Source organism: Aulostomus chinensis, chromosome 2 (assembly GCF_037954235.1).
Source record: "Aulostomus chinensis isolate RoL2024-O1b breed Wild chromosome 2, RoL_Achi_v1.0, whole genome shotgun sequence".
Lineage (NCBI taxonomy): Eukaryota > Metazoa > Chordata > Actinopteri > Syngnathiformes > Aulostomidae > Aulostomus > Aulostomus chinensis.
Window position 1 is genome coordinate 23,250,289 of NC_141321.1, and position 27,735 is coordinate 23,278,023.

General features: G+C 39.5%; 1 protein-coding gene across 1 annotated transcript; it reads left to right on the top strand.

Annotated features, from left to right (window-relative positions):
* Window positions 1-296: 296 nt before the first annotated feature.
* On the top strand, window positions 297-27,615 carry myom2b (myomesin 2b). The gene is made up of 38 exons (XM_086194981.1): window positions 297-373; window positions 2,065-2,122; window positions 2,310-2,464; window positions 2,644-2,730; window positions 5,190-5,278; window positions 5,876-5,926; window positions 6,047-6,211; window positions 6,580-6,741; window positions 7,226-7,367; window positions 7,939-8,138; window positions 8,760-8,813; window positions 8,948-9,075; window positions 9,457-9,640; window positions 9,743-9,917; window positions 10,019-10,140; window positions 10,247-10,434; window positions 10,746-10,872; window positions 11,129-11,307; window positions 11,848-11,962; window positions 12,253-12,415; window positions 12,551-12,657; window positions 13,710-13,754; window positions 14,108-14,244; window positions 14,447-14,591; window positions 15,373-15,435; window positions 16,505-16,572; window positions 17,317-17,430; window positions 17,603-17,690; window positions 19,297-19,335; window positions 20,187-20,292; window positions 21,747-21,813; window positions 22,241-22,337; window positions 22,496-22,532; window positions 24,162-24,184; window positions 24,341-24,396; window positions 24,527-24,616; window positions 26,765-26,890; window positions 27,190-27,615. The coding sequence occupies exons 1-38, from the start codon at window positions 297-299 to the stop codon at window positions 27,397-27,399; spliced, it is 4,239 nt and encodes a 1,412-aa protein (XP_086051107.1). The 3' UTR covers window positions 27,400-27,615.
* The last annotated feature ends 120 nt before the right edge of the window (window positions 27,616-27,735 follow it).

The following is a 27,735-nucleotide window of genomic DNA, read 5'->3' on the forward strand; positions in this document are numbered from 1 at the left end:
GTTTGTTTTTGTGGAGGTGTAAGATCGCTAAGTCAAACATATTGTCCAGTGGTGACTCCAAAGAAGAGTTTCCAAAAGCCCAATAAGCTCCTAAGAAGAACGACCTCTTCATGTGTTCATAATTGCAATCATTAAATTGCATCTTTTTTAGGAAATTCTGTTGAGCCATCCCTGAGAGACGGTAGCCCCTGCGTGTGTGTACAGTATATGTGTGTGATGGGTGTGTCAACTGTTATTGTGTCAGTCTGTCTTTGTGTCTGCTGTTGGTCCCACAGGTCAGTATCATCAGTGCCACCATGTCGATGTGGATCAAGAATTACAACCATGCATACCACCACAAACAAAGCAAATATGTGGTTAAAGAATACAGCAGGTACAAGATACGCTCAGATGCTAATTAAACCTTAGACATAGATTAGAATGAAGCTAACACACAGTATTTTAACAGTAGAGCGCTTTGTCTTCACTAAACCTGCAAATGTAGCCATGTAAACACACAGCATAACTGCATAGCTTATTAGTCCTGGAAGCAGGTTTTCAAGTTCTTATTAACACTGTAATGTGGTGGTTGACATCAGACTAACCTCCAGACTAAGCTTGTTTAGTTAAACTAGAGAAGTTTTGTTTGTTTGTTTTTTTACAGGAGATGGCCCATGCTTGGTTGTCAAAGTTAGTAACATCTTGAATTGCATATGATTGATAATTGAAATTCCTGCAGTTCAGTTGTCTGCAGTTATTGGGTGGGCTTTAACAGAAGTTCTGCAACATGATTTGATTACAGTGTCACATTTCTGTGTTATATATGTATTTTAGGTGTGCGTGGCTGCTGTTTCTTGTTGTCACTTACCATATAAAGAATCTTACCTCATTTAACTTACTGATGCTGCCTTTTTCATGCCTTCTTTTTTTCATTCCTAATGCTAATATGCAGCTAATCTGTACTGCTGCAGTAGTGATTCTGCACTAATTTCCTCACAGAATGTCTTGTCTTTCAAACTCAAGTCAAGAGGAAGTGTGTGTGTTGCTGTGTATTGCTTGATTAATGGCAAGCTGATTTGCTGAGAAGATGTAAATGATCTTTTTTATGTTATTACTTTCCCTATGGATGAGATTATATTATGATTATATATATGATTTTTCCTAATGTGTCTAAAGGCCACAGCCTGTAGGCTCAATCCCCTCTTCTAGAGAGCAGCACACACCAGTTTCACCAAGGATGAACCCAAACATTTTTGGGTTTTAGATTAGATCAGATTAGTTTCAACTTTATTTTCATTTGACATGTAACAGTTACAAGGCAACAAAAAGTTTATGTAAATGCCTGTCCTAACCTGGCATCCACCTGCATCACAAAACATTTTGTTTGTCAACGCGAGCCTCACCTTCCTTGAACAGCTCTCCTGTTTCGTCAAAGTGGACAATCCCCTAAACAAGGTTTTTTTTTTCTGTCACTGGATTACATTGTCTGGACTGCAAACCACTCCCACCTACGTTTCTGTTGACCTGGTCTGACTTTTGTCTAAACAACACAGAGCTCCCTACTTCTAGCTCATATTTCCAGTTAAGAATCTGTCTATACCAGCACCGCAGCAACATCTCAGGGGTTTTACTCTTAATTTTACAGTTTTCTGTTTGGGTTTGCATTAAATGCTCTTAAAAAACAAACCCTGTGGCTCTCAAACCTGTGTGAGGTCAGCCGTATGAGCAAGCAGAAGAAATTTTGCGTCAGACGACACCTCCTCTGGCCTTGGAGGGTCAGAGGTTAGGGACCGTTTGATAGCTGCTCTGTGAGGTCAGGTCCAGTTAGGGAGAATGTCCTGCATTCTTGGCATTGATCAGGCAATGTGGCGACAGACTGCATATCGCCTGTTGCTGAAGACAAAGCAAACTCCATGACAGCTGAACAACTAAGTGGGGAATCACTTAGAGAGACAGGTTTAAGTGTTATATAACAACTACATACACCTTTTGAAGGATGTACAAAGCAATAATCATTTAGCAGTTTAAGGTTTATAGTATTTGTATGAATCTGTTATGCCGACTTAACTTACTGTCTTCCTCTAGCTCTGAGGAGATGGTGGACAGATATGAACACAAAACAAAATCTTGCATCCAAGAAGTGGTAAGAATCTGAAAATCTCTTCTATCCAAACCTGCATGTGCACACTCCCCTTGCCAGCGCTTGTACTGATACATCAGAATTTATTATAATGATAACTGAAGTTTATATAATTTTAATAACATCTAATGGCAGCTATGGTTAATGAGTATTAATTTGTTTTGTCTTCTTTGCTTGTTTGCCTGTCCAGGTAAAGATGAAGATGTCAGACAAATATGTGCGTGAGGAGCCCATGATCAGGGGACCACAGTTCGTGTCCAGACTCAGATCTCACACGGTGTTTGAAAACTCTAGGATCAAAGTCTTCTGTACTGTCGAGGGCTTTCCCCTGCCGCTTGTAAAATGGTGAGCAAGGCATAACAATAAAATAGCAAATTAGAAATAGATAGTAGTCCTAAGTAGACACTTTTTTGTCCTCCACCTTTCTGTCCTTCACTTTCATCTTTGTAATAATGACATAAAAGTTCCCTGTCATGGTTCTACAGTTCTTAATAGTTGTAAGCTAAGGTTTTCCTCTTCTTAAGGTTTAAGGATGGTGTTATCCTAGACTTGTCCTCTGGAAAGTACCTGGTTGAAAGCAAAGGTGGACTCCATTCTCTGGAGATTCAAAGGTACAGTAAATGCAGATATCAGAATTATTCAAAGCCAACTTCTGGAATTTTAGATGATTAGCTGTTTGATAAGCACGTTTTCATTGTAGTTGTAACTTATGTTCTATATGCACTCTTGAGCTTACTGATAACATTCACATTTCTGTTGACTGCAGACAGCGGTCCAGCATTCCCAAAAGTAACAAATGCAAATTAAGAATGATAAAAAGAGGTCAATAAGTGGAAGTGAGGCATGGCTCAGAGGTAGGGCGGCCGTCTAGTAACCAAAGGATCGCTGGTTCGATCCTGACTTCCCCCGGTGACCATGTTGAAGTGTCCTTGAGCAAGATACTGAGCCCCTTATTGGTCCTGTAATGGACTGCCGACCTGTCCAGGGTGAACCCCGCCCCTCACCCAATGTCAGCTGAGACAACTGGGGTCCAGCCCCCCACAACCCTTCATGGATGAGTGGTGTAGAAAATGGATGGAGGTTGTAGTTGAAGCAAATGAATAAGATCTTATTTAAAACTACACTGAAATTCCACAGGATGCTTTTAAAATTACTTCCTTACAGGCAATACTTCCTGAATTATACAAGGTTGTAGTCTTCAGGTTCTCAGCAGTTCCACAAATATTGTTTTTATCACATTAAAATATAAACCAGTCTACCAAATTGCAGTAACTTCATTTGCCTGTTCCAACTCTTTGGCTTTATGTTTCCGAATGTTCACGTTTTTCCACTCCTCAAGCAGTTTTTGGTGAAAATAAAACCATCCATGTGCTGGTAAAGATCATTTGTTTATCAATTGTACTACCGACTGGTCAATTCTCTGTCCCAGTGACTCGACCGTCAGATCTCTACGTAATGAGTGATAACATCATCCGCTGACGATGTGGCTCGGCTGAGTGGATGGGGGGGGGGGGGGGGGGGGGGCTGTATCCTGCTCTCTGTTCGGTCTTAAGAAGCTCAGCTGTTCAAGTGCTGACCTCAGTGCTACCTGATACTCCAGGATACTTTCACTCCCCTCTCAGATCCAATCACACAGCCACAGCTAAGCCAGCAACTAAACTCACTCCAGCACCCCATCAGTTTCCCAGGAGGTCCCAGTAGTCGGAAAGTAGCCATAGGAGTGTCAGAGATTTACATACTTTGCATTGAATTTTAAGCATTTAACATCTTTTAGGATCAGTTTGTGGTATTTCTCTCCTTCCTCCCATTCCAGCCTACCAATACAAATACTTTATTTTAGTTTTGACGATCTATACTCTATCATGCAGCAGTAGGTGTACTTTTCACATGTATCCCATTACATTTGAGGCATGTTCAAAACATTTGCCTCAATCTGGTGCATTACTAATTATCATTCCTCAACTGAAATCACTCCTCTATAATCACTGTTAAAGTGAAATTATGACTAAAAACATTAATAAACTCCAATTTTTTTCTTTCCTGACTTTTGCTTCAGTGCCAATCATTATCTCAAACTGCACTAGTGACGTCTAAGTCACAAGCAATTTGTAGTCACTGGACTTTTCGAGTGTCAAAATGAATGACTTTGACTCAAATGAATTTCAGATACTCTCACTTAAATTAATCTGTGACCAAGAAACTGTATTTCATGTCATGTTTATCATTAGAGTGCTAACATCATGCAAATCAAGGATAGCTATCATGCCATCCCCCAGCTCCCAGCTTTACTTACCTCTACCAATACGGTCAAAGAGGTCTGAGGATTTCGTACACTAACACATTCCCTACAGGTTGGAATTCCTATGTTAGGTGATGCTGTGTAACATGAGGTTGGTAGTGCATCTGGCAGAGAGGGAGATTGAGAGACCGCAGGAAAGATAGAGACTCGAGACCAAATGAAGGAAGAACGAGACTGAACTGAAGAGTTAGATCTATTCATCAAGCCATAAATATATGTTAACAACTACGAGACTGAACAAGGTTTGCCCTCTGTAGCAGCCCCGTCTTGCCTCTTCATCTCATTAAAACTCCGCCGCACTGGGGAAATGTCTGTACATGATCAGATATTGTTTATCTGCGCAGGATAGCTGTGGGCCAAAACCAATACTGTCACTGATAACTGACCTCACTTTTTATTGTGGGTTATAAAAAGGGCTCCAGATTGCCTTGTCAGCAGCAGATCATTGCCGGCAACATTGTTCTGTCATGTAACATATTACTGCTTATTTTGTTGGTGTGTAAACCTTGTAAGGGAATCCCTCTGGCATTGCTTCAGGGGTTTGCTTTTCTGTTCTTAGTTGTTAGCAGATCCTTGTGGATATGCAGTACAACTGACATTTGGTATTTGCAATGTTTTCATAAAATTTCTGTATAAACATGACTTAAGACTCATAACCAACCAAGATTTTAGTGTAAGAAGATGAACAACTTTGCATACCTCCTGGTTTAATTTACACGCTCATCTGTGGGAAGTTTTAGGGTACATTTTGATTTTATTTTGTATTTATAGGTGCACCACTGATGATACAGCCCTTTACCATGCTGTGGCTACTAACCTCCACGGACAGGCCTCCACACAGGCCTCCATTATTGTCAAAAGTAAGTCCACGAATCTGATTTGCGATTCACAGGTCTGTGTGATATCTAGATAGATTTATCATTATACATCTATACATGTCCTGAAATATCAAAATTATTACCAATTTTACATCTTGACATTTGAGGTAAAAATAAAGGTAGAAAAATAAAAACGTGCAAGTAAGTAGTATCAATTTTAATACCTGTGTGTACAGTTTACAAAGTGTGTACATTGATTCATAATCCATATGGATTTGTACACTGTACACTGTGCACACAGATTTGCAATCAATAGGCATGTTATTGTAATCTCTGCCCCAAGTTCCCAAGTTTGGCCATGGATCTTGTGATCTTTGCCCTAATTACTGCACTATATGTGTATATTTGTGAAAAGTACACAAATCCATTCATGTGCACATTTACATGAAGGACTATTCAACAAGTGTGGCAACAGATAAATGCAGTTGACCTGGAATTAATTCCAGATTTATTGCACTTTTGTTTATTGTGTCTGATTACTTTCTGTGAGTTGGTTGTCTCCCATCTTACTGTGTAAGTGGCCATGGAATGCAAAACCTGCTGATAACCATTCACTGTGTTTGTTTTTGAATCATGTAGGGTACAAGCCGGAGGATGAGTCCTGCCCGTTTGGATGGTTGCCTTTCACAGGTGAAGATTACAACTAAGCAACTGGCTGTAAAAACACCCCTGCATGTCTGAAGCTGCTAGAGCAAAACCTTTTCCTGTTTCCTTGTGACTATGGTTTACTGATTCTCTCTTGTTTCCTAGCTTCCCTGCTTCCTCAGATCCAATATACTAAAATCAACATCACATTTGTGGATAAGTTCAGCCCAGTGTTTGCCAGTGAAGGAGAATCTGCCACTCTGACTGCCTCCATGATCCTGGAGCCCAACCTGATCAACCTGCAGCCTGACGCACAGTGGTATAGAGATGGTAATTGCTATGCAGTCACATTTTATGACAAAGTAATTACTTTTTATGAAATTGCTAGAAATATATATACTACCTGCCTGTGGCTACCACTTCCAATCCAGTCGACATTGCCTCAGCCAGAGGCATGAGAGCGTAAAACGGCAACATATTTTAGACACTATTTTCATTGCTAATTAAATGTGCTGAATTATAGAAATTCTGCCATGTCGTCATCTGTAGACATAAAATTAAGGTGTGGCATATTGTAAAAATGGATATTATAATTGCTTTATCTTTTATACTACAAGCTGCTGTCTATGGTCTTGGCACATGTTCAATTTTCAGAAACACAAGGGAGATGATCCTGTTACTCTTTGTGCCAACTCCAGACATTCGCCTGTTTGATTCTAAATGGGTGAAGATTGAAACTGGAAGAGGAGTCAGCACTTTGACTCTCCCTAACCTGTACAAAGATGATGAAGGCCTGTACACACTTCGCATGGTTACGAAAGGAGGCACTGCAGAACACAGTGCATTTGTCTCTGTTGCAGGTGAGGAATGGTGCATGGTTGGACCATCACATAGAAGTTGGTTACTGGATAGCAAACTTCATGCTGACTGTTTTTTTGAAGGGAGCTCTAAATCACAGGGTACTATTACTGGGTAATATTCATGTATTATTTAAAAAAAAATCACACCAATTTGATGAATTTGCTTCATGTCCATCCTCTCCAGAGCCAGACAAGAAAGTAGATACTTTCGCTCCCCTATGTATTAGGAAGCTAAGACCCACAGAGACCTGCTGAGTGCTAGTTAACTTAGCACAGTGAATGGTAGTGAGTGGGACGGGTTAGCATATCTTTTAGCCTACTATACGTGCGGTCTGGCTCCAGTGAGGATGGCAAATTAGCATATCTCCCACAAAAAAGTATGAAGGTTTCTTTAATTGTCACTTGATAAACCTCTGTCATTGGTATTATGTTAATGTTGAATATGTATCAGTTACGCATACTTACATGATTTTCTCTGGTGCAGATGGCCCGTCCCCAGTTCCCAATGCACCTGGTGCTCCTATGGACATCAAGATCCACGATGCCAATAGAGACTATGTCATTGTGTCATGGAAGCCTCCTAATACCACCACAGAGGGTCCAATCCTGGGATACTTTGTGGACAAGTAGGAGTTATTGATAAACACCATAGATAGATAAACAGAGCTACAGAAAGAAATGACTGTAAGTCATCAGATGAAGTTGGCTTCACTTGATCTTTACCCCCCAAAAAAAGGGGGCGGGGGGGGGGGGGCTGGAGTTATAATAATTTGGTTTGAGCAATTCTTCCATTTCATAACACTTAACTCTCCGGCCCCCAAATTCTTGTTAGGATCTTCTCTTAGGATTTGACAGGCTATTTTTTTTTAACCATTTGTTGAACTTATTTTGTTCTTGAACCCATACAACCTTAATACACATGTCTAAAAATGATTTTGACCAAACATAGTATTCTTTGCAAGTCATCATTTAGATTAGTTTGAAACACAGAAGTTCACCTCTTCATCCATTATGAATGTGACGACAAAAACATGCTAAAATTATACTTTTAACAATACCTGTCATCCCAGGAGGGCATTACATCAGTGCGAACATTTTCTTAAGTCCCGTCTACGTAGTTTTATCTTTTGTTTTTCTGTTGTTTTATATCTCCTCCTCAACGCCTCTCTTTGTGGTTCTTTTTCTCTTCATTTGTAGATGTGAGGTTGGAACAGAAAACTGGGCTCAGTGCAATGATCACCCCATAAAGATCTGTAAATACCCTGTGTCTGGGCTGTTTGAAGGACACTCCTACTACTTCAGAGTCAGAGCTGTCAACTCTCACGGAATCAGCAAAGCATCCCGCATGTCTGATCCTATCGCTGCTCTGGACCCTACTGAGTTTGAGAGGCTCCATGGTGGGTTTGACTGGATAACACAAGACAATCCCTGATCTTAATGTTTCGATGAGTGTCTCCTTTAGTCAGGGACATACCAAATGCCTCTGAAGTTTAGATTCAGTTCAATTCATTAATATTTACACTCAATAAACAGTTGTGGGAGTTTTGCTAATTGCTAGATTAAATTTGAAAAGGGCTTCAAATCATAATTTAATGTAACTGGCAAATTCCTCCAGCAAATTCTGGTCATTTACAATATTTATATGGCTTAGGTGTCATACACATATTTTTTAAAATACACACAATACTGATAAATTAAATGTATTTTAACAACCTGTAATGTGCAATTGACAATTTACTGGACTTCTCACGTACTTCTTATACAGGAATCTGCACATTTTCATGATATTTCAAATATCTGGCTGTCTGTGTATTTTTTGTCATCGCAGATGAAATCAGTGACATGACATTAGTATAAGTAAATTAATCAACAATAATATTAATGAGCTCATGCGCTGATTTAAACCTCAGATTTAAAACCGAAAGCACATGAATCCCAAATTCTACCACATCAAACTCCAGAGAAAAGTCACTTTTTCTCAGGCAAATGGATGACTTGTCTGTTTTTTCTTTCTGTAGCCATAAAACTAGGAGGAAAATTGGATGTTGTGTCTTACCATGATGAAGTTGAAGGTGGGTTTTTAATCAAAATGAAATTACCATATTCAATTACAATATACTAAATCCCAAAATGAAATTACTATATACATATATGTGTATAATGCAGCTGTTATTAATCATACCTGTGTGTTTGTGTATCTTTGTAGCGGAGGGTAAACCCCCAGGTGCACCGTCAGGAGTTTATGCCTCAGAAACAGACAGGACGTATGTTGTTCTGAGCTGGAAAGCCCCTGCATACTTTGGCAAGGCCCCCATGTGGTACTACATAGAAAAGGTAAAACACACCTCAGCTTAAACGTAGCTGAGGAATGTATCTTGTTTGAAAGCATCTATCGATTTCCTGAATGTAATTTAGAATCGAAATAGTCAACTGCAGTTTGCTCCTCTCTCCTCAGCAAGGAAGAAAGAAAAACCAGTGACACAGTAGTGGTGTCCAAGATCATTAGCTGTGTGCAAGTTGAGATATAGTTGTCAGTATTTGGTCTGACAGTGTTTGATGTCAGTAAGTGCTGGGGTTTTTTGTTGTATAACTACTTGATTCTGCTTGTCAGTGGTTGCACTAGATCTGAATGACAAAAACAAGGCCAGAAACACACCATGGGATATGATTATATGGAGGTGTAACTGCTGTGTCTCTCACTCTCTTTCCTCACAGTCCATGGGCAACAGCGATGCCTGGCAGCGTGTTGACACTCAGGTCCCCATTCGCTCCCCTCGTTATGCTGTTTTTAACCTGGCAGAAGGACAGCAGTATAAGTTCAGAGTTTTGTCCGCCAATGTCCATGGAACCAGCGAGCCGTCCCAGCCGACGAGGCTGATTGAAACTCTGGAACTTAAAGGTCTGCATCTGTCTTTCTTTGTCACACAGATCAATAAAAGCTTCTCTCAAAGGACTGGATATGAATTGTTGTTAATGGTGAGTTTTATATGTCTGCTCCCAGGTGTGCCATCAGCTCCAGGTCAGGTGGTTGCGACTACAGAAACTGATAGTTCCGTCCTCATTCAGTGGGCTCCTCCCAAAGAACCCAACAATCTGATTGGCTACTACATCGACCAGTGTGTGAAAGGGTCTAAAGACTGGACCTCAGCCAACCACAAACCCCACAAGTCCACCAAGTCTGTGTTTTTTTTTCATTACCAAACAAATCCCAGAAAAAAAATGCGCTCTACTGTTTTGTGGTGAAGTGTGGTTTTTGTTCATGATTCCGTTACTCTAGGTTTGTGGTTAGTGGTCTGACCAAAGGAGAAACCTATGTGTTCCGTGTCCAGGCCATCAATGAGATCGGTCTCAGTGATGAATCCCAGGAGTCTGCACCTCTCTCTGTCAAGGCTGCCCTCAGTCAGTATCCACATGTTTATGACCCCGTTGGCTGCAATTATTACTACCTGCTCATTTTCTACTATGTCCTCATCTATGTCTGTGATTTTAACTGTCATCTTTCTAGCTACCCCCTCTGCTCCTTACAACATTGCATTGCTGAACTGTGATGGACATTCAATGGTTCTGAACTGGCAGAAGCCTCTTCACTCTGGAGGTGCAAAGATTAAGGAGTATTACGTAGACAAGAGACGCAGTGGGACAACCATGTGGAGGGAGATTCATATCCCACCACTCACAGAAAGAGTTTATAAGGTAATGTCTGACATGAATATTTATTATCTTTCTCCAATTATCCTATATAGTAGGGTCCAATCATAGGACAGATATTGAAGTTTTATATTTCACACCGAAAACTTTGGTTACAAAAACATATCTTTATGACCTGCTTTTCCAATTTGTTTCTGCAGCAATACTGAAAAAGTTGATAATAGTTTTCAGTTTATTTCGTGCTTCGAGGAAAGAGGTACAATCCCTGTATGAGAGGGAGCAGGGAACAGCTTTTTCTGATTTCAGGATGATAATATCTGCCATCTTATTAATTATAGTAATCTCATCATCGACAGGTGGAGAGGCTGACAGAAGGAGCAGTATACCAGTTCCAGGTGTATGCGGCCAACCTCACTGGCCTTGGACCAGCTTCCAAACACTCAGCCGACTTCACCTGTGAGGCCTGGACGTTGCCCGAGCCGGGTTAGTAATCATTAAATAGCTGCCAAATAGCCTTAATTTATATGGAAATTTAGGGAATGTAATTATTCTGATCTATTTACACAATCACATCAAAATTATTGCTGTACCTTCCCTTGTTGACCCCAGGAAGAGTATAGTAACAAATGGTAACAGCTTACGGACAGAAATATACAAACAAATACATTTAGGGAAATAGAAGTCATGTTTTAATTTAGATGTGTTTGCCTCTTTTCACCCTGTTTTATGTGTCCTTCAGGTCCTGCATACGACCTGTCTACCTGCGAAGTGAGAGATGATTCAATAGTGGTTCAATGGCAAAAACCTGTCTACACTGGTTCTGGACCAGTCTCTGGTTATCATGTTGAGTATGCAAAGAAGGGCACTTCGGAATGGACCACGGCCAATGAGACAGCTGTCAGTCATCGCTTCCACAAGGTGAGGGCACCTTTTATATGGTTTTGCTATATTTAGGATTACGAGAGTTTATTCTGGGAGAGGAAGATTATTTATCTGGCATTTGCTTTCCAGTGGAAAACTTGTTATCAATGACAGTATCTTCATATGACAGAGCAGCTGACTTTGTGCGACTCTGTGCAAGGTCAAACAACACTGTTTTTTGTGCAGCGAGAGTGCTGAAAGAGTGGCATTAAACTGGGTAACACTGACATCTAGTGTTTAAAATTAGAAATTGCAGGCTGAGTACACCTGTGAGTTGAGCTTTCGCGGTAGGAAAATAATGATGAACTTTCAAAAACAAATAGCTACTGCTGCTGATGTATCTCTACATCATCTCCATAAAAATCTGACATTCTAATTATAAGATAACAAGTAATGACCAGACATTTTGTAAAAACGTGCTGTTAGGGTTAGTATGATTGAATATCGATGTACTTGTCAAATTTATTCCAAAGTAATAATTAAGACTTGTGTATCAACTATCATCATCCCTGTTTCCTTGTGTGTTTGCTCTCTTAGGTAACAGGTCTGGAGGTGGGCTCTTCCTATGTTTTCCGAGTGCGTGCTGTCAATGATGCAGGAGTTGGTATGGCCTCAATGGCCTCTGAGTCCGTGACTGCCAAGGCTTTGTCAGGTACCATCACAACATAACAGATATTATTCATCTTGTCTATATACATGTTTTCACCATATCTTTGTACTTTAAAGTGACACAGCTCTAACATACGTTGTACTTCGTTTGAGTTATAGATAGAAGAGAAGAAGCAGCAGCTTTATAAAAGTGACAAAAATCTGCTTGAAATTAAACTTTGAGGATATCTCCAAAGTTGTTGTTTTTTTTTTGTTTGTTTCTTTAAATGACTGGGCGGTACAAAATTTAAAAAAAAAAAAGTCAATCTGCTTGTTTGTATCTGTTCACTGAAGGTTCCCAGGAGGTGTCGTGCTGCGTGGACAAAAAGACAGGTGACATCGTTCTGTCCTTCGAGTCCTGCCAAATGAACGAGGGCTCTCAGTTCATATGGAAAAAAGATTATAAAGAGATCACAGATTTCTCCAAAGGAATAGTGATTCAGACGGAAGCCAACCAGTGAGACCACACACACACACACACACACACACACACACACACACACACACACACACACACACACACACACACACTTGGAAATTTTGAGAACATCTCTCAGTCTTTATCTGTCTGCGTCTCTCTCATGAATCACAGTTCTAAGCTGATCTTAAAGAATGCAGATAAAGAAGACTTCGGGGCGTTCTCTGTTTCCGTTTCCAACACTGAGGGAGTTTCATCCAGTTACTCAATTTCTGCTGAAGGTGGGTTCATTCAAGATTCAATAACGCTTTATTGTTTTTCACAAGTTACAGAAATTTTACCTCAAAGGCTCAACATTGCACAGACACTCTAAAATCTCAACATACACACAGCTGCAGAGCTGCGGCTGGCAAGAACGACGAGCACTGGTCATCAGTGCCTATTTGGAATTGTTCAGGTTAAAATTATGCTCAAATCCACAAGACAATACGCACAACAATCTTGAACCTAAATGACTGTTGTTACATCTCATTTCATTTCACTTCTGAAATAAGTTCAACTTCCAACTTGTTCAGCATTTTCATCACTTACATATTTGTTTAATGCATTAATTAAAGAGCTAACTGGCAAGTGTTCTCATCATGAACATTTTTGAGAAATCAGGCGCGTTAGAGAAAATGACGATGAAAGTAAATGAGACGCCGCTTAAAAATGATCACATGTTGCCAAGAAATTATTCCATTACACATCTAATGAAAAAAAGCAGGAAATATTGACACATAATTTTCCGTAGCTTGCGGCGGTTTGTGTGTTTAACTGCTGCATCTTACTAGCAAACGGCTTTCTTTGCGAAAGTTTCACCGTTTTGACTTGCTATTGCACCACTGTGCTGCCAGGCTATAACATGTTGTTCCGTGTGCCTTACACTGATTGCTTCCCATTTGGCCTGCAGTTTTTCAGCCAAACTCATAATAACTCTTGCCAGCTTACATGCTTCCATTTATTCCATTTACATCACAGGTACAGTGGGAGGGCCTGCTAGTCTGCCATTCCAGGTTTTAATGTGCTTTACTCTGAGAAGTTTCTGGAAGGTTTTTGAAAAACATCACACCAACATGTTTTATCTTCCCTGTGGCTATATTTGCTTTAGTTTTTTTTTTTTTTTTTAAATTCCCCCTGCTTTGCTCTTAAAGCACTGACTTTGCGCACAACCTTACTACTTGAAGTGCCGTATTATTAGTGCATGTTGCATTACATTAGTATAAAGTTTACCATGTATTACTTGTTTACGCTCAAGGCTGAATAAATCCAATTATTTCTTTGTGTGTTTCAGAGTTGGCAAAGATGCTGGCACTCAGCTATGACATCAGACATCCAAGTACGTACCTCTGGCTGACTCTTTCCATCTGTCGTAATCCCTCTCTTTGTCCCTCTTAATCATTCGTCCCTTGTATTTTTCTTTACTATGTCTTTAATCTGTCTTACCCACTCTGTATTTTTACATTTCTCTCTTTCACATATCTCTCTTCTTTGTTCTGAGTCTCTTTGAACCTTTCAAATATATATTTTTTTCTTTCAGAAACACATTTCTTTTTATACTTGATAAAAAAAGAGAAAAAAATAGTCTTACCTTCTTTTGCATCACCTGCTTACCCACCACTCACCTCCACTGTTCTTTTGCATCCCATCTGACTCTGAATCTGTCTCCTTCTGCTTCTCCTTTCTTACCAGTCATCCCGTTGAAGTCAGAGTTGGCCTATAAGATTTTGGAGAGAGGCAGAATGAGGTTCTGGCTGCAGGCTGAAGAGATTTCTGCAAATGTCACCTACAAATTCTTTGCTAACAACAAAGAACTATCTGGAGCTGATGTAAGAAGCGATGTAGTAAAATAGTTAGAAAGAGAAGGGAGGAAGGGAATGTACGATGATGATAATACAATCCGATGCACTTTGCAATATCAAAATGATAATCACAGGATATAAGCAGCAGCGAGCAATTCCACAAGTATGTCAATCTCATTCCATCAAGAATAAAAAGTGTACTCTCACATGTAAAACTATCTCCCTGCAGCCCAACAAGATGGGTCATGACTTGTCTACAGGTGTTATTGAGTTCATCATGGACCACTTTACTGTGGAGAATGAGGGGACATTTACCTGCCAAATCACAGATGGAGGTGGCAAAGCTCAGAGCTCCCTGGTTCTGATTGGAGATGGTAAGAGAGTCCGGGTCTGAATGAGTCTGATCACTCACTAACAGCGTCTGTCTTTCCAACCTGGTTAAACTTGGCCCATGTACTGCTGAGCCAGCTGTATTTTACTGGCCAGAACTAATATGTTGAGTCTAGTGTGCTAAAGGCACTTAGCATCGTCAAATCATTGTCTTTGGTCTGCTAATCGGGGGAAATGCTGGCAAATCTGCTCTCAGATGGACACAGCTTGTGGAGACATATACTGTGTGTGTGCGTGTGTGTGTGTTAGTTGTTCCATATCGTTGAGATAAAGAGTTAGTAAGTCATTATGATGAGATAACGTGCATTGTATCAATCTTTGATTCTCGATAAATTAACATCGATAACAAAAAACTGTCAGGTTAATTTAGCTCGTGATATCAAGCTTGTTACTATTATATTACCTGTGCTGTTATCGTGACATAAAAATATGAATTGCATGTAGGGTTTTCTCAGTGTCCGTACTTAGATTCAACTACAGAGGCATTATTTACATGATGAGATCTTACTAATCTACAAGAGGAATTGAGAGAAACTGCTGGTAGTTTAAAAAATGTTGATGATGATTAATTTTCCAATCTGACAAACTTTTTAAACCATTGTTATTGACAAAATATGAAACCTTACCCAAGTCCTCCCCAGTACAGCGGCACTTCAGATTTATATTCTGAAAACCTGATTAAACAACTCTGTTACAGTATGTTCAACAGCGAAGACATTACTGCCATAATGATTGTTCCATTATTCTCTGTTTATGTGTACGCAGCTTTCAAGGCAGCGCTGGCTGAGGCTGACTACCAGAGGAGAGAGTATATCAGAGTCAAGGAGGGTAAGAAACATAAAACCCTCATTTAAACTTGTGTCAGCTTTAGTCAACTTCATCTGAGCCGAACAGAAAACTACATTGCCTGCGGGACAATTACTTAACGTCCCCCTCTAGACAAAACTGTTACAACTATTGTTTATTCATGGAAAATGACTGAGGAGTTTTTTTACAGTAATACCCTCAGTGCACAAATGGGCCAGGGGATGTACAACATAGTAATTATATTAATGAAATGACACGATGTTAAGTAAAGCCAGTCGCCAGAAAAGCACAATATATTTATATGAATAAAAGCTGTAATGATGAATAATAAAAGGAGTATATAGCAAAAACAGAAGAAAAAAAAAACAGTAACATATATAAATGAAATAAAACAGCAGATTTTTCTTCTTGTATCTTCACTTTGATTTTTGGGCTTCACTGTGTGGAGTCTTTATGTTTTCACAGTGTCACATAAAAAAACGAAACAAAACAAAACCAAACAAGATTTGTGACATCACAAATAGTTTAGAAACTAATCAAGATCCAACGCTCAGCCTGCACAAGTGTGACATGGACACTTGAAGCCAGGAGTGCACAAACACTGAGAATTACCTTTATTGAGAATGAGAAGAAATCTCGTATTTAGTGTCTTCTTTTTTGAAATGAATATTTAGATATGTTAGAATTTCTAAAGAGGGGAAAGAGTAGCTGACATTGAGGTAATTATATTTCTTTTCTTGTGGAAAAAAGCCTGCCAGACACAAATATAATATAATATGAATAAAAACAAATATAAATATTTATCACCTTATTTTTGCATTCATGCATGTATGCGTCTTTAAATCAGGAGAGAAATAAGCAAGCATTACTTAAACTGGGAGTTGTAACCTGAGAATAAGATCACAACCCTACTGAGCTCAGACATTCATAGAGCAGAGCTCGATACTCATTGGTACCAGGTATTTTGCATTAAAAGTATAAAACCATACGTTGAATTATGCATGAGGCTGTGTGAGTGACAATAGAGGTCCACAATTAATTGAACATAATTGTTGTTTCATCATTTTTATATCCCGTTTATCCACAACAGGTCCCCACTTTAGTGAGTTCCTGTCACTTCAGATTGGAGACGACTGCTCTGTAACTCTGGTTTGCAAGGTAAACACAGCAGAACTCAATAATTATTGAATATTTCACTCTGAACAAAGACATTTAACATGCGGACAGCTGATGAGCCATTCTGTGGACAGCGAGTGCAGTATGTGAGATTGCTGTGAAAATAACTAAAAATACACTGCCATATTTTTGTCTTGGATTGGTTTGCATGCAATCTATTATTAAAAAGTTTAAAATAAAATGAAAGTACTGTTAATATCCCTCAAGGCACTCTGATGCATGATTTACCTTTGTGATAAGTGCATTTTCAATTATGAAGAAAAATAACATGAATATTTAGCAAACCAAGTGAATGAATTATGAGCATAAGCTGCTTTTCAGCCTTTTGCAGAAATATACTTCATTTGTAGTTAACATAAGTTACATATTTAAATTACTACAGGTCGTAAATGGCTCCGGGGAAAGAGTGGCCTTTTCATCCAGGAGTGAGAACAACTGCCAAAAATGAGTTATCTTGTCTTCTTAATGAACCAAAAAATAAACTGCAGTTTGTGCATTTCTGACTTATTCCATTTACATTTTGAATTATAACATCATAAAGTATGCATTTTTAATGACATTATTATGTTTATGGTATATTGTCTATGATCGAAGTTGGGCCAGCGTATTCTGGGACTGCCAGTATCTTTGGATGATCTCAAAAAGAAGCAAAAAAAACACCTTCTTTTTAAACGGTAACTGCATTGAATACTTTAATAACGTTCAAGATTCTGTGTTTCATTGTAGGTTGCTAACTTGAAGAAGGAGTCTGAGTTCCACTGGTACAGAGAAGACAAAGAAATTATCCCTGATGTGAAACCTGACTTGGCATCAGGAGTCTGTAAACTGCCACTTAAGTTGGTAATTACACTTTGGTATTATCATTCATGGCAGGCAGGATACTGTCAGCACTGCGCTGTAGTGCTAATCATTATGACAACATTTTGCTCATACTATTTGTTAGAAACTTTTTGAGAAATGAACGTGTTTTCAGAATTCAACATTCGATGTGTTTCTTGTTGTCTTTTTTCAGTTTTCATTGAAAATATCAGGAATTTATAAAGCCACCATCAGTGATGAAAGAGGAAAAGATATGAGCCAAATTGACATATCTGGAAAAGGTAAACACAGATAAGAATTCTTACTGAATTCATCTTAATGACTAATTTGAGAAATAATTAATCTGAAATAAAATTAAAACTCTCATTTAAAAGTGGGTGACAGGATATTAACGAGTTGTCTTACTGAATTTGTATATTACCTTTGTACTTTGTAAAAAAAAGTTCAAGTCCCATGGTAGTTTGCTTTCCTATGTCCTCCACTTTCCTGTAAAGGTTTGTGTGAAATGAAGATTTTATACTCTCATTGTTTCACACAGACTTCACAGTGGTGCAGTGGTCAGCGCTGTCGTCTCACAGCAAGAAGGTTCCAGGTTCGAGTCTCAGGTTGGGCACAGGATCTTTCTGTGTGGAGTCTCCATGTTCTCCCTGTTCCTGTGTGGGTTCTCTCTAGAACTCCAGCTTCCTCCCACAGTCCAAAGACATCAAGAGGAGACGAGGCTGATTGATACTCTAAATTGACCGTAGGTGTGACTGTGAGAGTGAATGGTTGTCTGTCTCTATGTGTTGGCCCTGTGATGGACTGGCGATCTGTCCAGGGTGAACCCCACCTCTCGCCCGTAGCCGCTGGGCAGCCCTTAACAGGAATAAGCAGAAGACAATGGATGGATGTTTCACACATCTTTAAATGTACCCCTGATTTTGCACAAAATTAATTTGGCCTTGAAGAGATATTATTATCTGACAGATAACTATTTAACTCACGGATCAACACATCCATCCGTTTTCGACCGCTTATCCTGTTAAGGCTGGAGCCTATCCCAGCAGCTTTCGGGTGAGAGGTGGGACCTTGACAGGTCTCTAATCCATCACAAGGCCAACACATATAGACAGACAACTATTCACACTCACGGTCAATTTAGAGTATCAATCAGCATCGTCCCCTCTTGATGTCTTTGGACTGTGGGAGGAAGCTGGAGCACCAGAGAGAACCCACACAGGAACAGGGAGAACATGCAGACTCCACACACACACACCGGGACTCGAACCCGGAACCTTCTTGCTGTGAGGCGACAATGCTAACCACTGCACCACTGGATCAACACATAAGTGAACAAAAATATTCAGTTTAATTCAAACCAATCAAAGTTTATTTATATAGACCAAAATGACAAATAGAATTTGCCTCAAGGGGCTTTACAATCTGTACGAGGTTTCACACACTCAGTCCTTACACCTTTGATTTGGTTGAGGAAAAACTTCCCCAAAACCTCAGGCAGAGCGCCAGAGGAGGGATCCCTCTCACAGGACAGACAAACATGCAACAGATGCTGCAGGTACATATCAACAGAATCAGGAAATATACAACATTTGAAGACTAAACAATTTGATGCACGTAAATTATGAATATATGCAAAAGATCCCGATGTTGAGCAGCATCAGAAGTCGGCAAGTGAGCCCTGACCTCACAGCCTCACATCCACCCTGGAGACACTGCTGTCATAACAGTGAATAAGCCACAGATTCTCCCAAACACACAGCAACTCTTCAAACCAGGAATCTGGTCTATGTTTAATGAGTTGTTAATGCAGCCACCAGAGGGCAGTCATGTGACTTCACATCTTCTTGGCTCTGTACCTGAACCCAGATATCTCTGCCTCTCTTGTAGTGTTTGACGAGGCCATAAACAAGATCACCCAACTGGCTGGTAGGTATTTGCCCTCTATACACACGCTCTCTCCCTCTCTCTCTCTCTCTCTCTGTCTCTCTCTCTCTCTCTCTCTGTCTCTGTCTCTGTCTCTGGCTCTCTCTCTCTCTCGCTCTCTCGCTCACTCACACACACACAAATGCACACCAGACATCAGTTGGCTCACTAACAGGTATTCATATTAAACAGTACTAAACATCACCTCCACCATCTTCATCCCACTGAATCTAACATGGCATCATCCCACCACAGTAATAAAAGGTTTAGTAAATCCATCACTGGGCTGATACATTTCTGCTGTAAAATCCCACAACTACACACACACTCACACACATTTATCAGCATGTGGCAGGAGTTGTCATGCTGGAAGCGTTTGGCCATCGTGCCATCATGTGGTGAAATCACTTTAAAATTCCACTGTGCTGTCAGAGTGACAGTGTGGAGGGGCATCTTACTCCTATTTTAAGAGACAGTCACCTGATAGCTCTGCAGTGACTGTTACAGCAGTGGTTGCAGAGGAGAACAGGGTTTATTACTGAGATAATGGGAACCATGGCGATGTCACCAGGTGGATGACATACTTGCACACTTGTAATGTACATATAAAAAAATTCCCACAGTTGAAAACCCCCTCTTTGGTAGAACAGCTCTTTTTTTTTCCAGTTATCAAGTCCATAAGGGTTTTATTCAATAAGAATAGAAACACGCTCAAATCAGCATTACACAACATATTTTGCTGCAGGTCACAATTTAATCTAATTTTATGACTGTAGCTCTGGGGACTAGGCTTGATTATCGGTGATTTCAAACGTGCCCTCCACAACCTCTCTCACCTCCATCACCACCTCTAGGAGCCAGTGCAGCAGAGCTGGTGATTAACTGCACAGCGACAGGCATTCAGCTGCAGTGTCACATGAAGTATTACACTTCAGAGATGGACATCACCTGGTATCATGGGTAAGGAACTGTTTGAATTATAATGGTAACTAGTGCTGCATGATAGATGTATGTGGGTCATATTATAAATATATTACAATATAAATTCATTTATCATCAGTCTGTTTCTTTGGTTATCGAGAAAAATGCATGCAAATTCCTGATAATTTGAACTGTGTATTTCTCAACCAAACAAAAATACAAAAATAGGCATTTGTGCAGTACTTCTCAAAGTAGTTTTAGGTTTTTTTTTCAGTTATATAATTGCATAGGCCAACGTTGTGAGTGTGATTTGATTAATCATGCAGTACGAACACTAACTCTAATAATCCAACTAACAGTGCCATTAAAAGCACAACTATTTCAACCACAGCTACCGTACATTTTTGAGATTTACCACTTTCCAGTCTCCAAATATCTTAGCAGTCTTTGATCGTTTTAAATGTTTCTTTTTTACAATATATCAACAAATAACTTGCAAAATGTTTTTCAGTATAATTCCCAGTTCTATCATTAAAGTACAAGGTCAGACAAACTGGCCAAATATTTCTAGAGACTGCGACAGTATAAATTCATTCAAGAAGTTTACATGTGTATATATTTGGTGCAATTAAGAAACGCAAAACCACGATGACTCTCTTCCATCATTCATTTATGTATGTTGGTGTCATGCACTTGTTCTTACACGTCACAGGGGCCACCCGACAAGCCCATGTGCACATTTCTCCTTTTTACATCCAAATTACTACTGCATGCATTTCTGAAGCATTTGTATCTGATTTATTATGTATTTTGCTCTTTATGGGCAATAAACCTAAGTAAACTTAACCACTAAAACAATGACAAAATGTGGTAATTGCATGAGTTTTAGAGGGAGAGGATTATTGTCTATAAACGAGCTGAACATGGACACATTGTTTTGCTTTATTCTCTAGTGAAACTGCCAACGGTGACAAAAATAATAAGCTACATAATAAAACCTGTGATAGCTGTTGGCAAGTATTTTCATTGTCCTGGTTATTACAGTAAAATTGTCCTGTTTTGTGACAAAAATCACACAACTATCATGTTCTATAAAGTAACCAGATTTTTCGGCACTTAGAGGCACTCCGATGTACTCTAGAGATTATAAAATGGGCAGAGAGTATGAGAGCGGACGGAAAGAATGAAAGATTAAAAAAATAAAAACGGGGGAAAAGAGGAAAAGATGAGCAGCTTTTCTGTCATTCAATTATTCAAAGAACAAAAATTATGGAGATTAGATTTTTAACCTCTGCTTGTTCTGTTCTGTGAGTGTGTGTGAGAGTGACAGATAGCAAGAGAGAGAAATTGGTATCCCAAGGCGTAACATTAGGCATGCATGTAAACATGATTTTCCATTACCTCTGAAACAGGCTGCATCCACTCACATAAACAATGATTGAACACACACACACACACACATTAACCTCTCTCCTCCCTTCTTCTCTCCTCAGTGAGACTAAACTCCTCCACAGTGACAAGATTGTGATAGGAGGAACCCCTGCTATGGCAACAATGGAGGTATTACCTGCTTCTGTACATGGCAGCAGTATGTGTGGATTCCTCTCTGGTGGGTCCTACATCACTGATTTACAGTGATGATGGTGCACCTCAGGCAATGGCAGTTAGTCATCAACATTGCTTAAAAGTCACCTTGGAAGAGGTCAAACCTGGGCAACCTTTAAAGTGAAAGAAATAGATAATTTCACCTTTAGAACGATATCTAATGAATAAAAACCTCATTCATTTTAGAATCCATTAAAGTTAATTAATTGAACACTGTATCTTCCTTTTCCTTTTTGTCAGAAAGTGTCATAATTGTAATTACCTGGCAAATAAATTAACTATGAATTATAGACATACAGGTGGGATTAAGCAGTCGGACACTGGTTATATGATGGGTTTGTTGTTGCATGACAGATTGGTTAATTAACTCACTGATGTACAGGTGATTGAGCCGACAGAGAAGGACAAAGGAAAGTACTCCATCGTGATCACCGACCCTGAAAACGCTCATAAGCGCACATTGGACCTCAGCGGTGATGGTTAGCGTGATCATTCTTGTCTCATTCACTTCCATCTATTAGTATTGCAGCTAAAGGAGTAACAAACAACACAGTTCATTTTCCCCCCACCATTTTACAAGTGTTTTATATAGAAATGCAGATATCGAAATTCTATTTGTTGTTTTTGTCTTTTACAGTATATGACAAGGCGTATGCTGAGTTCCAGAAACTCAAGTAAGACTCGTCTCACATCCCAGCCCTGCCTGAATCTGCATGCTTAAGTTTGCCAGGATATATCACCGGGTTAAATCATTTTAATCTCAATGTCAAGGCTGTTTTTGAAACCACATCAGTTTAATAAGTTCTGTGCTACAACTCACTTAACTGGTTTCTGGGTATAGAAACCAAACAACATTCAACACAAACTTCAAGAAAACGTATGCTGTCAAGAGAGTCCACAGAGAACGCTCTGATGGAAAACGTACAATGTTTCCAATAATATGAACCGATCATAAAAATTATAAAATCTATGACCTTGCTTAAGGGGGTAATGCGATCACTGGCATGTGTCTGTTTGTTGTCAGTGGGATATCTCCAAAACAAATGGATGGATTTTGCTGGAAAGATTTAGAAAAAAAAAGAAAGAAGGAAGGAGCAATTAACTTTTGGAGGTGATCTTGATCAATTTGTAGATCCTGGAAACTGAAGATTGTTCGAAGCCGTTACCAGGATGTAACTATTACCAGTTCTTGTTTGGATTCATTCGCAGTAGTTTACCGTTGCTGTATTTGGTATTTCATTACATGAGCTATGACTTGGTTTAAATAACGAATAGAACATCTATGAGGAGTGAAGTTGCTCAGAGAGTAAACAGAAGGCAGTTGAGCAAAACACATACACTGTGTTCTCGGTCGAGAAAGCATCCCTGTACCATGAGAGGAGTGACAAAGTCAGAGACTATATAAATACAAAAACAACCGCAACTATCTTTACAGACTGTTTATATCGGGACGTTCAGGGTGAAACAATGTCATCTATTATGAGCTTGTCGGGTACTTTTCTGTGTAATACAGAGCAAACATTGTAAATAGAGCATGGGAGAATCCTTCGCTGCCTTTAAGACAAACTTTTCAAAAACCTACTTGACTTCTTGATTTTTTTTGTGTATTTTAATGTTCAAACAAAAGACAAAAAAATCAAGGCCAAAAATAGAAGCAGCCCAGTCATGAATGTCCTTTGGAGTCCTTGGCTAATTGGGCCGAAGCAAAAAAAAAACTCCTCACACTGAATTTTTTAAACCTATTTAGCAAAATCAATTGAAATTACAAACAATAAGCACTACATGCAGAGTGGAAGCTGCCCAAGTCCCTTTTCTAATTAACATTCAAAGAGACATTTAAGCGCAACATTTCTCCAACACACAGAAACAAGTGACACCCTGTTGCCCTCCTGATTGAGCGCCGACATGCCACGAGTTCCCCGAGCCATCTGGTCCTGTGGCTGACCTCTGGTCCTCATGCTGCTCTGACAGTCCTCACCCAATTATAACAAAGAATCACATTTCCCAGGAAAATATTACGTGAAGTCCCAGAGTAAACTACTGTATAACTGTGGTTTAGCACTTGATCTAAATTACCTCACTGACACAAAATGACAGAGATATTCAGCATGATCAGTTAGTAGAGCCTTCAAATGGAAAGGATCATCATCAAAATGCGATAAGATCAAAAAGACTATTTGTTCAGAGGCTACTTAAGACTTGCACATACTTTATTTGGTGATGTTGTTTTTTACACATTGTATACGATCAATGTCCTGCTGTCGGAGACAGAAATATCTAACTTGTCTTTCTCTGTGTATTAGGGCTGAAGCCTATGCTGAAAAGAGTGAGTGCATCCTTCCCTTCTCAATTTTGTGCAAGAGTTACTTTTCCAGACATAAGGCTGTTTAAAAATAAGTACACAAAGCTACTGGAGCTTTATAAATCTATCATAAATAGAAAAAGATGATTCATTTGTATAATTCACCGTGGTTTGTTACAGACCGTGGTCAGGTGGTAGGAGGACTGCCTGATGTAGTCACCATTATGGAAAAGAAGGTAAAGTCTGAGTGTGTGTGTGTGTGTGTGTGTGTGTGTGTGTGTGTGTGTGTGTGTGTGTGTGTGTGTGCCTGTGTGTGTCTGCTTATCTAAGAAGGCTTGTTTATTTCTATATCTCTTTTTCTTGCAGACCCTCAGTCTAACATGTACAGTGTGTGGAGATCCAAAGCCTCAGGTCTCCTGGCTGAGGGGTGGAGTGGAGGTCGAACCTGATGATCAGGTAAACAACAACAGTTACAAGAAGAGATTCAAACACAATCTTTGTCTTTCCTGCCAAACACAACTTCTGAATAGCTGCATTGACATGGACTGGAATAGTCTAATAATATTCAGAATAATGCCTCATGTAACCACCTCAATAAGAAGAAACTGAACAAATCAGAGGGAATTATCAGTCTGTCTGAGGTATAAAAATGTGACAACCTTTACAAAAATAAAATATTACAGTGTAGCTGCTCAACCCGGTTGATTCTCTCCAACTGAAATAAATATATGATAGAGAAAAGTGGAAAACTGAAGAGTCTTTAGGTTGGAGGTGGGGGGGGCACAAAAGACACAACACATACTGAAGACCATAAAACTTAAAAAAAAAAATCTATTCCTTGATGGACAAAAGGCTCTAAACAGCATGTTTTAAAAGATAATATGTTTGAAAGATTGAAGCAGATATCTGCTGATAACGTGAAGCAAATAAGAAACAACTGGAAAAGTCAGAGCGGCACAAGTGGTTTTGACATCGATAACGTTTACTTACTGATGTTCTTAAGGAGGAAAAAATCCTCTCCCACCTGTGTTTGCTTCCGATATTGCAGGTCAATCAGAGATTACGGCATGATTAAAAGGAAACGCTCGTATTCTTCCCAGTAAACAATGTGGGTTTATCTTGAAAATTGGACTGGCAGGTGGAATCTGTCGTTTCTCTGTTACATTTCCAGATTTAGACAAGTCACCGTGGTTAAAGTGGCATTCTGATTGAAAGCACATCTCACCTGATCACTTCTGTAGTGCTCATGTAGGCTGTTACATAGGAATGTCTAATCAGGAAGATTGCAGTCAGACTGAAGAAATATTGTCCATATAAATGCAACAACTGACTCCTTTGTTGTGAATACTCACCTTATGAATCAACACAATTACAATGACTTCTGTTACCTTGACTGGTGATTCTAAGGAACCCTGTGTTTGTGTCTGCTCTAGTTCCTAGTTACTTTTTTTAGTTTCAGTTTTATGACTCTTGGTAAATCCATTGTGTTTCAAACTTTAGTAGATTTTGAATTTAAATAGCCAGAATCCTAATCCCTTCTTTACCATATATCCTTGTTGGAATGATTATTTGCCATAGGGGTATCCACACAGCCTCCATATTGCTCAGGTGATCAGGAATAAGGGAAACACAAAGCTTCAACTGCTTTCAGAGACTTCAGCGCCACTCCTGAATCCTCGTTGGGGAGATACCTAGGTGATTAGCAGCACACTCCTCGATGGGTGATGAACTAATCAGACTTCCATAACTCACTGACCTACTTGCCAACTAGAATAAGAGTACCGGTCTGTCCCCAGCCAGTGGCAGCTCTTTCAACAGCATCAGCATCCTGCAGCCCCTACCGGCTTTGAAGATTCAGTTTCAGAAACCTCAGTCCAGGTGGAATACGAGTGGTTTGCCCTCTTCTTTGTCGTTCCCTCACCTGCTAATAATCTGTCTAAAACAACAACAGACGTCCTTGGTGATGTGTTTCCCAAACCTCAGGAGTACCCCGTACCAACCCACTTGCCACCAAGGCTATTGAAGATATTACCAGTAAAAACAAACAGGAACACATACAGATACACAGAATATTGCTCTTAAACTCAAGAGTATGCAGCCACTTGCCCATTTATTTGGTAAAAATCTTGATTTTGGAGTATGTTGAATCAGGTTATTCCATGATATGTCCCTAAGAGTTTATCCATCCAATTTATATAAACCGTGCAAATGAGTTGGCAGAGAGGAACATAAAAATAAAGATACTTACTCTGATTTTATGGAGTGGTCTCAAGAGGTAGTGATGCATTTTTATTCGGTCATATTCTGTTTTGGTATTTTTAAGTGGTCCTGAGTTTGTTTTCCTCCCACTTGTGTAAACCTTGTTACTCTAACAGAGCTCATTAGAACAAAAGCAAATTTCATATCACAAGCAATTCCTGTGTCAACTATCTTACAAAGCTCAACAAAAGAAAAATAAAAGGTGTTTAGAAATTAAAATCATGCTAAACTGCCCGTGTTACCATCCATCTATCCATTTTCTAGATCACATATCTGCTAAGGGTTGCGTGTACCTGTGTTACATTTCTCACTTTCTTATTTTAAACATTTGACTTCTTGTTTCAGTACGTGGTCTCCCTTGACCAGGGAAGGTTTGCCAGTCTGACGATCAAAGGAGTGTCCATGGAGGATTCTGGCAGATATAGCATGATTGTCCAGAACAAATATGGAGGGGAGTCTGTGGATATAGTGGTAAGTATTGTCACTGTGCGCCGCAAATAACTGGATTTACCCAAAGCCTTGAAATTTTCTGACCATCAGTGCTGGAAATCTTATATTTTACATTGTGGTCCAGCAGTGAGATGTCTTAGTGATTGAATGGGACTTAGAGCTAATACAAGGATCATATTTGACCTTGCGATTTGACAGTTTCAACAAGAAAGGAAGTCAGCCCTTTTCATTGTGTTACGTACATGCAGAGGAGCAAATCTATGTATGGTAAATAATCTAATATTGGAACTGGAATTATGCCCTAATCTCTTGCTCTCCAGGTCAGTGTGTACCGCCATGGAGAGAAAATTCCTGAGGCCAAGCCAACCGTAACCCCTAAAACAATCATCCCTCCTAAACTCCCAATTGAGATCCCTGAAGCCAAGGCACAGCCTGCTCCTAGCCCTGCCCCCAAAGCTGCCAGCCCCGCCCCTTCCAAGACAGCAGCAGGAAAAGGCGCCAAGAGTCCCACTCCAACTAGGAGGAAGTAGGAAAAAGGGAGATTATGAATGAAGTAGAAACATATTCACACAGCGGTGCACATTTTGACACCCAATAGTTTAGAAGCTTGTACGGTACCCTTCAATATTATATCATTAAATTAAAAAAAAAAAAAAGTTTAAAAAAATAGGGAATTAAGAAAATCCTGATGGAAAGCGAATAAATGAGAAAAACTGTACCTGTGTGAAATTACTGGATGAAAACATCAAACCTGAAATGTTTCAAGTATGAAATGAAGTAATGGCTGAGATGCACTGAAATGAACTGAAATAAACTGTATGAAAGCTGTTATCATTTATGTGCCATACATGAGCAAAAGATTCTGT

Coding starts and splice junctions, on each gene's coding strand:
- myom2b (XM_086194981.1), top strand. CDS start 297: ATGTCGATGTGGATCAAGAATTACAACCATGCATACCACCACAAACAA. Junction 14,592..15,372: donor CCTGGTTCTGATTGGAGATG/GTAAGAGAGTCC, acceptor ATGTGTACGCAG/CTTTCAAGGCAGCGCTGGCT. Junction 19,336..20,186: donor CAAGATCACCCAACTGGCTG/GTAGGTATTTGC, acceptor CACCACCTCTAG/GAGCCAGTGCAGCAGAGCTG.